Raw genomic sequence first — 12,490 nt, forward strand, 5'->3', positions numbered from 1 at the left:
TTTAACTGGCTAATACCACCTTAGATTAGCTCTGCTGACACATTCTTGAATGCTAATAATATCAAGTTCCTGTCTAATATCTTAATTTATAATGTGGTTCTGCCATTGATGCCATCAGTTCACTATCCTAATTTTTCTCAGAACCCTCATATTTGTGGTCACTAGTCTTTGATCAAGCGCTTTATTTCTAACCAGCTCTCAGATCCATAATGATTTAAAACTGGTTTGAACAATGTCTTGTATACTGCTACTTTGGTGTTCTGGCTAATTTCTTTACTTATTCTGTTGTCTGCTTCCAAATTTAATTTGCCATCTTCACTAAAAAATGTGCCTAATTTCTAAAATGTTTTACTTGTTTTATATGTTGTCCATTGAGAATGCAGCTGAAATTTTCTATGTTCCTACCTATTTTTCATAGTTCCGGTCTCTTTCTGCTGATTTTCATATCAAATTTGTTACAGCTGTTATGCAATTCATTTAAAGAATCTGGAGAATTGTACTGGATGTGTTCAATAGTACATCATCATCTACATAAAGCAAAGAGCTAAGTTTGATATCTCCAATTCTGATATCACGTTTAATGACATTTTCTTTGATATCATGATCCATATACATGATGAATAAGAGTGGAGATAATGTACATTCTTATGTCATCCCTGATTTTACATCAAACCATCTTCCTGTACAGGATGTTTTTCAAAAGTGGGTATACATCTTTGAATGACAATAGAAGGTAAATAGCGACAGATGAACAATTTTTATTACCATGCAAATATAGCGTAACACTTGAAGTTTCAATACAGACAGTTAAAGTTCCATGGCTGCCTCCAGTAATTCTGCCAACGTCCCATCTGTAATCAATTTCCTGCTGCATGTGGCAGAGCACATCTAGCATAACTTCAGCAATGACAGCAGTAAATCTGGAATGCAGTTCATCCAAATTGGCTGGTTGTCTTGGTACAAACACTCAATCTTTCACAAAATCCCACAAGAAAAAATCTAGCGATGTAAGGTTGGGAAATGTGGTGGCCATGCTGCAAGTTCCCACTCTACAAATCCATCTGACTGGAAAACAGGTGTTGAGGTATGACCGTATGTCCTTTAGGTAATGAGGAGGTGCACTGTTTTGCTAGAAATGTAAGTGTCCATTGTGATCATCGTCTAATTGTAGTATTATGTACCCAAGTAGCATGTCCAGATTCACAACTCCAGTGATGGTAGACACCTAAAAAAAAAAATCATCCATATACGCTTTCTTCTTGTTTATGGTGCAAAACACGTTAGCTTTTCGAGTGCCGTGAACATGTTCTATGATGGAGTGTGAATTTTGCTTCCTCAAATTCTGTAGTAGCGAGTGTTTACTTGCCCACTTACATGAAAAGTGCACTCGTCACTGAAAATGATTATGTCCAAAAAGTCCTCATTTTGTGCTATCCTGCTGATCATTTCTGCACAGAAATCCTGGCATGTATTTTTATCATCTTTCTTCAAATATTGTATGAGGGTAAAATTGTAGGGTCTTAAATGCAGATGTTGTCGTAAAACATGCCACACAGTCACGTGTGGATTCCAATTTGATGAGATGCCCATCTGGTTGACTTTCAAAAAATTCTTCCACAATGGTATTAGCAGTACGCACGGCCTTCCCGTTGACCTTGAATGACACACAGAACAGCCTGTTTTCATAAAAGTCTTGTGGCCACATGTAGATCGTGTTCCTACTAGAAGATTCTTTACTGTACTGCATGTGGATATTCCTCTGAACTTGTGTTGCAGATTTTGTTTTCTCAAACCAAATCACACAGCACATTTGCTCTGCACCATCAAAAGTCGCCATTTTCAAATGGTGTGACGTATCATACCATATATTGTTGTCATTTGGTAATAAAGTTATGTGATGACCAAAAATCTATGTGTTTCACTACATTATGGCACTCACTCAGCTTTTGCATGTTATCCATGTTATTTTCTGTTTTCCTGCAAAGTTGTATACACCCTTTTGAAACACCATATATTTTCTTCATTTCTAACTGTTGACTTACAACTTAAATATACATTATGCATTGCTCTGTATAATGTTCCATTCACCCTTATAATTGAAGTGTTTTTGAAAAGTTTTTCTCTCGGTATCTTATCGAATTCTTTTCCCACATCAACAAAACTTAAGCACAGTTCGTTATTATATTCCCACGATTTCTCACTTATCTTAAACTGAAAATCTGACATTAATCACCTATATTTGGCCTAAATTTGACTTGTTCTGCACCACGTTTCTCTTCCACAATTTTTCTCAGCTTCTTTTAAAGAATTCTTGCATAAATAAATCTTACTTGGAACACTTAATAGAGAAATTCCTCTGTAATTCTCATATTCACCTGCTTTATTCCCTTTTTAATAGATGTGGACTATGGGAGCTCTCCTCTGATCATCTGGAATTCAACTTTCTGACCAGATCCTCTGAATTATGTAGTGTAGTCATTGCAAAACTTTTAAATGATCATATTAAATCACTACAACTAGATCCCTGAAATTGGCAGTAGCATTGGCATACCTGTTTAACTAGAGTTTTGCAACAGCACAGGTTCCAATGGAGTAGAAGGAGAGTAAAATTGTTTCACTGCATAAAGGCGTTGATAAGGCTGTAGCTTCATATTATAGACCAGTCTGTATATCTGGAGTTGTGGTGAAGGTCCTGGAGAGATTGGTGAGAAGTAGGATACAGAAATGGGTTGATAACAGCAGTATTCCCTGTGGTTATCAGCATGGATTTGTTAAGGGGAGATCATGTTTCACTAACTTACTTATGTACTATAACAAGGTGACAAATATCTTTGGACAGAGGAGATGCATATGAAGTGATGTACTTAGATTTTGCAAAGGCTTTTGATAGACTGCCACATGACAACCTCTTAAATAAATTGAAACAGATGGAATTAGATAACAGACTTCTGTGTTGGATCAGTAACTGGCTGTCAGAAAGTTGTATATGGGGGCACCGTAGACACCGGGTGGTGGTAGTGGTTGGGAGGTTAAACCCCACTTTCAAGTCTTTAAAATTCGAGTCATCAGAATTCAAGGAGAACCGGCCTACCAGTCCAGAACTCGGGGGGGGGGGGGGTAGCAGATGTAGTGGGGAAATCACAACCAACATATGGCTTGGTTAGGACTGGCTATAGAAAATGAACTGTTCTGTTTGTTTACAAATGGCAGAAGTATCAGAAATAAAGGGGATGAAATGGTTTCAGTGATTGAGTCTATTCACCCCCAAATCATTGGAATAAGTGAAACATAGTTGAATGAAGATGATATCGTAATTGGAATAGAAATGGAAGGGTACAGTATTTTTTGTGAGGAATAGAAAGGGAAGGAAGGAAGGGGGAGTGCTGCTGATGATAGCAGGGGAATTAAGTCCACATAAGGTAAACATGAAAGAGGGAAATAGTGGTAATGGTTATGAGGCAGTGCAGTGTAACGTGGAGGTTGGGAGGAAGACATATTTAGTTGGATGTTGCTATAGGCCTGGGAATGTGGTGACGAAGAAATGTATAAACAACTTGGATTAGTGAACAAAGGAAGGGTAATTATTATGGGTGATTTTAATTATGGCGATATAGATTGGAATGAAGAGACAGCATTTGGGAATAAGGAAAGTGAATTTTTCGAGTTCTTGAGAGATAACTATCTCAGGCAGCATGTAAAGAAAGGCACGTGAGCATCAAGAGTTCTAGATCTCATCATTTCATCAGAGGATGTAATTGTTACTGGGGGTTTCACATTTTCCTCCAGTTGGTGAAAGTGATCATGAAGTAATCACCTGTGTTATGGCTAGTCATATGCAGGTTTTTGTGAGGAAAGGGTATATGTGGAATTATACGGCTGGTGATTATGACAAGCTTAGGAGACAACTTGGAGCTATAACATGGAACGAGAAGTTGAGCAGTAAGGAAATGAAATAAATGCTGCGTGGGAACTTACAAAGAAATACATAACAGCATCAATGTATGAATGTATCCCAAAGGCCGAAAGGCTGAACAAGGTTGGTGTAAAATGGATGAATGTGGAGCTTAAGCATGAAATCTGGAAAAAGAAAGTCCTTTGGAGGAAGTACAAGATGAATAATGGTAATCAGTTAGTAAGGAAAGCAAACGTAGAGTATGAGCAGAAAGTGGCAAAGAAAAACCCTAGAGAGTTTTTTAGATATGTGGCAAGTAAACGGAAGAATGATCATGGAAAGATAAAGTTATGGGATGAAAGTGGTAGAATGGTAACTGCTGCAGAAGACATTGTTGAGGTATTCAATGATTAATTTTTACATGTATTTCATCCTAATCAGGGTGGAATCATGTGGAACTTAAGTGTAGAGGACACTGGAGAGGATAGCTTAATTGTGAGTGAGCAGAAGGTATTTGAGGAAATAAATAACCTTGATGTTAATAAGGTGATAGGATTTGATGAAATATCATCACGTATCTTAAGAGAATGTTCCAGGGAACTGGTGGTAGCATTGGCATGCCTGTTTAAATAGAGTTTTGCAACAGCACAGGTTCCAAGGGAGTGGAAGGAGAGTAAAATTGTTTCACTGCATAAAGGCGTTGATAAGGCTGTAGCTTCAAATTATAGACCGGTCTGTATATCTGGAGTTGTGGTGAAGGTCTTGGAGAGATTGGTGAGAAGTAGGATAAAAAAATGGGTTGATAACAGCAGTATTCTCTGTGGTTACCAGCATGGGTTTGTTAAGGGGAGATCATGTTTCACTAATTTACTTGTGTACTATAACAAGGTGACGAATACCTTGGACAGAGGAGATGCATATACATTGGTGTTTGGATTTTGCAAAGGCTTTTGATAGACTGCCACATGACATGCTCTTAATTAAATTGAAACAGATGGAATTGGATAACAGACTTCTGTGTTGGATCAGTAGCTGGCATTCAGATAGGTATCAGAAAGTTGTATATGGGCGTGCAGTATCTCGAAAGAGAAAGGTCACCAGTGATGTGCCACAGGGATCATTTTTGGGGCCATTGTTGTTCAATTTGTATGTTAATGATATTGTGTTGTGTTTATCTAGTGATATCCAGCTGTTTGCAGATGATGCAAAACTGGGGAGAGCAATGCACAGTCAGACTGATGTTAATGCCTTACAAGAGGACTTGAATGGATTGCATGAATGGGCAGGTAAGTGGAACGGTCAGTTCAGTGTTGCCAAGTGTAAGGTTTTGAGATTTGGTAAACAACGATGGGATGCCAAGTATACACTTGGTGGGGAAACTTTAACAGAAGTAGAGGAGATGAGAGATCTAGGAGTGATGGTGGACAAGGACCTGAAATTCAGGGGCCACATTGCACAAGTTGTGAAGACATCACATCAAATAATGGCAATGATTCGGAGAATCCTGACATGCAGAAATAGAGAGGTTATGATTTCATTGTGTGAGACCTTGATCAGGCCTTATATTTATTATTGTGCACAGATTTGGTCGCTGGGTTTTCATGATGATGAGGATATGTTGGAAAAGGTACAGAAAACATTCACCAAGGTAGTCATTGGTCTTTGGAATGTGGAGTATGAGGACAGATTGAGGTAATGTATGTTACAGAGCCTCTTGAATAGGAGGAAGGGGGGGGGGATATGACATGGAAGAGATTTTTCATAGAATTGGAGAAGGAAGTAGAACAAGAGGCCATTGCCAGAAACTGTTTGAGGAGGGGTGTGAGCAAAGGAGTGAGAAGCAGGTTCTCTGCATGGAGGATGGTTGGTGAGTGGAATTCATTGCCTGAGTGTGTTGTGGATGGGGATGCATTGAATCAGTTTAAGACATGGTTGAATGCACATTGTATGCAATAGTACCTCCCACGATGAGTCTCTGACTCCATGGAGGTTGGGTGTTGATAATAATTATAATAATAATAATGTATTTTCAAGAGTCAACAAAGGGTTGAAAATGAACATTTGTTGTGCTGCTCATGTTGTTCATATTGGTGTACAGATGGGTGCTGATATTTTGCCTATTGATATCAAAACAATTGTAAATAAAATATTTCAGTATTTACACTGAGAGAGTAGAAGAATTTCTGCACATTTACAGAAATTGAATACAAGCGTGTTGTAGGTAGTGTACAAACAAGATGGTTACCATTACTACCAGCTGTGAATGGGATTATTGACATGTATGATTGACTCAGATCTTGCTTTTTATCATGAGATAAATGTCCTACATTGTCAAAATCATTTTTCAGCAACCAACAATCAATACTTTGGCTCCATTTCATGCAAAGCCAGCTGAAAATATTCTCATCAATAATAACGAAAATAGAAAGGGAAAATATTTCGTCAACTAAAGTGGTAGAAGAATTAGAATTGCTCAGACAGAAAATTACAAAGAGGAAAGCTTTCAAACATTTAAAACGTCATCAGTTATTTCAGAGTTCAGAGATCAGGGCGTCTTGATGAAAAAGAATTTTTAGACACTACAAATTTATTTTATGATTTTATGATACTTGAATATTTAAGCAAATGGACTTATCATTTCCAGCCATTGAAAGCATTTCATTGGATTAAGTTGCAAACTCCACTAACTTGTTGGAAGTTTATTTTTTACTTGGTTAGACTATAATAAATTTAGTTTAATCCTTTATCCAAGTGTAAGCAAACAAAGTTTGCACCTGAAAATATCTTCAGGACTGGGGTAAGGTAGTGCAATTCTGAGCAATCCTGGCAACTCTGAGCAAAGGTGGACCAAGCTCTCATCACTCCTTGTCTCAGTATCTCCCATAATGCAAAGCACATCTCCTTGCAGACATGTATAGTGCTGTGCATTAAGGGAAGGGCCACTACCCAGACCGGTTTCAACCTTTATTGAGGTCTTGTCAGTGGGAGGCAGATCCAAACGTGGCGATACTAAGGGTGATGCAATAGGAGAGGTCATATTTACCTATAGGAGTTGCCAACAGGTGTACCACCTTATTATTGAATTACTCTGGATTTAGAGAAAGATGTTGGAAGTTTACACTTGGATAAAGGATTCAACTAAGTTTATTATCCACTAACTTGGGCTGAAGTTGCAAGCAGCCGAAAAGCAATGAATGATGTTGACAGCAAAATATTCAATATTGTTGATGAAGTCAGCCATCTAAATAATGTTGTGAACTCCCAGATGGAAGAATCGAAGAACAAATGCTGAAGTGGACAAAAAGTGGTGTGATGTGTTTAAGTTGCTCCAAGAAAAAAACATACTGTAAGTTGTTGTGTTTGTTATGGCAACCCCAGGAACAAATGCAGCTGTAGAGAGAATTTTTTCTCTCATGAGTTCTTTGTTGACCTAATGAAAAAGAACTGCTTCAGCACCAAGAACTGTGAAAGCAATAATTGTGATCAAGACACACTTTGACATTTCTTGTATTGACTTTTATGAGTGCATCTTGAAAGAACCAACACTTTTGGAAGAAATAACGTCTTCATATAAATGTAATGATAATGCTGGTACTCCTTAATTATAATGCTCACTTCAATCCTGTGTACTGTAATTATAATTATATGTTATTCCATTTTTATCTAGAGCATATCTGAAGTGTCCTGTTTTTGTCCCTATTTTTAATTGCTGAAAAATTCAAAATGCCTCCTTTTTTTTTTTTTTTTTTTGTTTTGAAAATCTGGTCATCCTACCCTAAAGGCAAGCTATTCTACTCACTCGCTGGTCTCCGAGAAAAAAACCTAGCTCTTACCCCTTTCTTAATGTGAATAAACTTAACTTCCATGGATTCCCCATGTTCTCTCCCCACCTTCCATATAATGAAAAATATAATCAGTGATATCCAGTAACACCATTCAGAAGTTTATAGACCTCTGTAATATCACCCCTCTTTCTCCTGTTAACCAGAGTCTGTAATCCACATACTTGCAATCTGTCCTCATAATCTAAACCTCATAATCCAGATATAATTTTTATAACTCTTCTGTGTGCCCTTTCCACAGCTTCTTTATCTCCCTTGGAATCCAGGACACCAAATCTGCACACAATAATCTAGGTGTCGTCATATCAAAGCCTTATAAAGAGGGAAAATGGCATCCTATGGTTCACTTCAACATTGCAATTATCCTCTGAGTTGTATTTACAACTTTTGCTATGTGACCTTTGAACTTCAAATTCTTATCCACCAATACACCACGATCCCTATCCTCATTAGTTTCTTGTGGCATAATCCCACCAATGTAATATGCTGCTGGAAATTTCATGACACCAAAGTGCATAACTTCACACTTACTAACATCAATCTTACAACAATTTTTGTTGGTCCATTTTTATTAGCAGCCTATTCAAATCATTTTGTAAGTGCTAGATATCAGTAGCATCCCCAGTTGTCCTCCTATGTTCACATCATTGGCAAACAATTGCACATCTCCTGTTAGACCCATCCTAATGGCATTAATGTATAGATTGAACAAGAGTGAACCCTTAGGTACAGTGCTGGTCATCTTAAATATGGAAGATTCACACCAACTGTATATCAGCTTTTGATATCTGTCTGTCAACCACCTAAGAATAGGATGGGTACAGAAAGTCGCAAATGAAGAGCTGTATCGGAAGATAAAACCAAAGGAGAATCTAATGCAGAAGATTGTAAAACACAAGCTGCAATTATTTGGACACATCTGCAGAATGAGTGAGGACTGGAAGATAAAGACATTCATGTTTGGTATTATGGATGCTGTGAACAGAAGAGGTAGACCATACAGAGAATGGATAGATTGAGCCCATGGTTTGTGATGATGATATCAACCACCCACAGATCAAAGTCAAGAGTTTATATTTTAATCCCATATTCTCCAGCTTATGCAAAAGCCTTTTGTGTTGCATCCTATCAAATGCCTTAGCAAAATCCAACATTATCATAGTGTATCCATTCACTTTATTCAACTTGGCAATAACATTGTTATTAAAATTTCAGCAATAAATTAGATTCCAAGAAATGATATTCTTGGTTTCATCCTCTATCCAAGTGTAAGCAAACAAAGGTGAAGTAACTTCACAACTGGGCTACGTGTATGTAGAGGCTAATGACTTCACATCAATTGCCTTACTATCCCATAATGCAAAGCACATATATTCACAGGTATGTATGTACCATAGTTTGACGAGCCAACCTTCTGTATATGGGCCCAACATAAAAAAGAAAAATATCCTCACAGATATGTATAATACAATACATTATGGAAAGGGTCACTACCGATACCAATTTTGACCTTTATTGAGGTCTCATCTGTGGGAGCCCGACACAGAAGTGATATCAAGGTTGAAGTAATCTTCTTCTTCTTCTGCAGCTTCTCCCACTTAAGTGGGTCACTGTTGATAATGAGTCTCCTCCATACCTTCATGTCTTGGGCTGTCACCACATCCAAGCTCTTCATCCTCAAGTCCTCTTCTACCAGCTCCCTCCATTTCTTCTTTGGTCGCCCACGCATCCACCTTCCTTGCACATCCATCTGTATGACCCTTCTTCCCACATATTCGTCCTCCCTCCTCATCACACGACCAAACCATCTCAACCTTGCCTCCTGTATTTTCGCTCCTAAGTTCGTAACTTTCACTGTTCCCTTGACATAGTCATTTCTCAGATGATCCTTTCTGGTCACACCGCACATCCACCTAAGCATTCTCGTCTCTGCTACTTCCATCCTGCTGATGTTATTTTCCCTCAGGGCCACAGTTTCTATAGCATATGTCATAGCTGGCCTCACTACTGTCCTATAGATTTTGCCTTTCAGAGTGATTGGCACCATTTATTGCATAACACTCCAGCCATCTCCCTCCAGTTCCTCCAACCCGCTTGTATCCTGCATCCCACTTCCTTCTCAGCTCCTCCACCTTCTTCCACTGTTGAACCTAAGTATCTAAAGTCTCTCACCTTCCTGATGACATTTCCTTCCAGCTCCAGATCTGTCTCCTGTTCGCCGCCCACTGTGCAACACATATACTCTGTCTTACTTCTGCTCAGTCTCACACCTCTCTCTTCCAGTACTTTTTTCCATCTTTCCAGTTTAGTTCCCGCTTCTTCTCTTGAATCTGCACACCGCAAGATGTCATCTGCATACAACATTGTCCAAGGCTCATCTTCTCTCACCTCCTCTGTTACCACCTCCATCACAATATTAAACAGAAACAGACTTATTGCTGACCCTTGATGCAAGCCAACTGTTACTTGAAAACTTTGTCTGTCCCAAACATGTCCGAACACTTGTCTTCACATTTCTGTATATTTCCTGCACCAACCTGACATATTTCTCTGGGACCTTCTTCTCCCTCCGACACCTCCAGACTTCTTGCATTGGCACTCTATAGTATGCTTTCTCCAGATCAATAAATGCCAGATGTAGCTCCCTTTGTTTCTCTCAATACTTTTTCATCATCTGCCGTAACCCAAAGATAGCATTTTTGAAGTAATGCAGAAGTCATATTTCCATATAGAAGTAGCCAAAAAGCTGTGACACCTTATTACTAAAATACTCTAGATTCAAGATAGATGTCGAAAGCTTTTCCACTTGATTTATTGTACAAATTAAAGATGCCAAGAAATTATATTCTTGGTTTAATCCATTATCCAAGTGTAAGCAAACAATAGTAATAATAATGTGTGACACTTTTTGACTACTTGTATATGGAATTATGATTTGTGCCTTTTACTTCAATCTTGGTATCACTTCTAGTTATGGCTCCCACTGATGAGACCTCAATAATAAGTCGAAATCAGTCTAGGTAGTGAAGTCTGTAAAGATATGTGCTTTGCATAATAGGATACTAATGCAAATGATGAGGTCATTAGCCTCTATATACAAGTAGCCCAGTCGTGAAGTTTCTTTACATGCTAGCTTTGTTTACTTAACACTTAAATAAAGGATTATACCAAAAATATCATTTCTTGGCATCTTTAATTTATAGCATAATCAAATAAAGAAAACTTGCAACAAAATATGAGCAAATTGCTAAAACATGATTTTCCTTTAGTAAACTCCATGCTACTCCTTGCAGATTATAGTTTGTTTTGAAAAAAGCATATTAACTAATGAAGAGAATGGTAAGGGGTTGTTATTAGATCAGTGCTGGAGAAGTTCTACAGAAAATAGTGGGAGATCGGGGGAGAACCAGAGGTCATCCCTGGAAACTGTATAAAGAAGGTGTGAGTAGGGGAGTGAGAGGCAGGTTTTTCTCGTGCAGAGTTGTAAATGATTGGAATGCCTTGCCTGAGAGTGTGGTGTCTGCAAGGAGTTCGAATGTGTTCAAGGCATGGTACGATGAGTTGTGTGTGTGATAAAAGGACCTCCAAGATGAGTCTTTGACTTCATGAGGGCTTGGGGTAATAATAATAAGAAAAAGGTTGGAAATGGGGAGACCTGGAAGAAGGAACTCACCAGAGCAACTAACAAAATTATAAAGGACAGTCCTGGGCTGTTATTTAGAATGATACTGTTGTTATCTTAGATGTTAACAACAGTCAGATTAATTTACAGTAATCTACCCTTTATCTGACCTTCAGAATAATGACCCTTAAATTAACTGACTGTTGCATATCAAGTGAGCTAGTACCATGTAATTGTACTTTAATTATTCGACTCTTCGATCATCAAAGTGGCAAATGTCCTTCTTGATATAGTCAGATAAATTGTAGATTACTGTATATATATAACAGTATTTTGTAGAATCGATACATTTATTTTTTATTTTTTCATGGGATTTAAAAAAAGTGCTGAATTTTTATTTTATTTATTTATTTATTTTTTATAATTGTTAGTTTGTAATATTCTAATACATGCATTTTTGAACAGCTTATCCATGGGATGTTGTTCCAGCTAATATTAAACAGTGGCTTTTCCTTTCTGATTTTATTCATTCACCTGATGCCAGGAAATTAGTTGGTGAGTTTTATTTAAAATTTACCCCTGATAAATAGTTTTTATAGTTATATGGTATCTGGAGAGAAAACACATTAGATAGTGTAAAACTTTAATGAAATTAGCACAATTGTTTCATACCAAAACTAGCAATGCAGGCAAAAACAATAATTGGTTAACCACATGCTGTAGGATCAAATCAAGTATATAATAAATCATTTCTCCTATTGATATAGGATGAGATTCTCCCAAACTTTCGGGAGAGAGAGTGAAGAGCATTTCAATTGAAATTGGGCTATTGCAACAGCACTTTACAATTTTCTTTGAAAACATTCATATTTAAAATTGCTTCTATGGAGAGCGCAAGACTCATTCCAAAAGTGTTCAGTCTCAGTTCCATATTGTGCAAGTCCTTTAAGTATTTAAGAATATGTAATGATGTCATCCTATCCTGGGGGGGGGGGGTTGGCGTCAGGGGGTGGAGCCCCCCTAGTATGTATATATAATAAAAAATTGTTTAATTAATGAATTAACATAAATAAACATTATTTAAATTAAGGGGATATTAAATCCCACATTGTTTTAAAACCGAATAAGAAACTC

At 37.6% G+C, this 12,490-nt stretch overlaps 1 protein-coding gene across 3 annotated transcripts in view; it reads left to right on the top strand.

The window, feature by feature from the left end:
* Positions 1–12,490, top strand: part of Piezo (piezo type mechanosensitive ion channel component) — a 1,325,935-nt gene that overhangs the window by 564,074 nt on the left and 749,371 nt on the right. For all 3 annotated transcript variants that reach the window (XM_090398322.1, XM_090398324.1, XM_090398323.1), the window contains one exon: positions 11,822–11,911. In XM_090398322.1, the coding sequence (XP_090254448.1) occupies positions 11,822–11,911 (90 nt within the window). The remainder of the gene's footprint in view (positions 1–11,821; positions 11,912–12,490) is intronic.

Source organism: Typopeltis vanoorti, chromosome 9 (genome assembly GCF_054136105.1).
Source record: "Typopeltis vanoorti isolate ZY-2024b chromosome 9, IOZ_Tvanoo_1.0, whole genome shotgun sequence".
In the NCBI taxonomy this organism is placed as follows: Eukaryota; Metazoa; Arthropoda; class Arachnida; order Uropygi; family Thelyphonidae; genus Typopeltis; species Typopeltis vanoorti.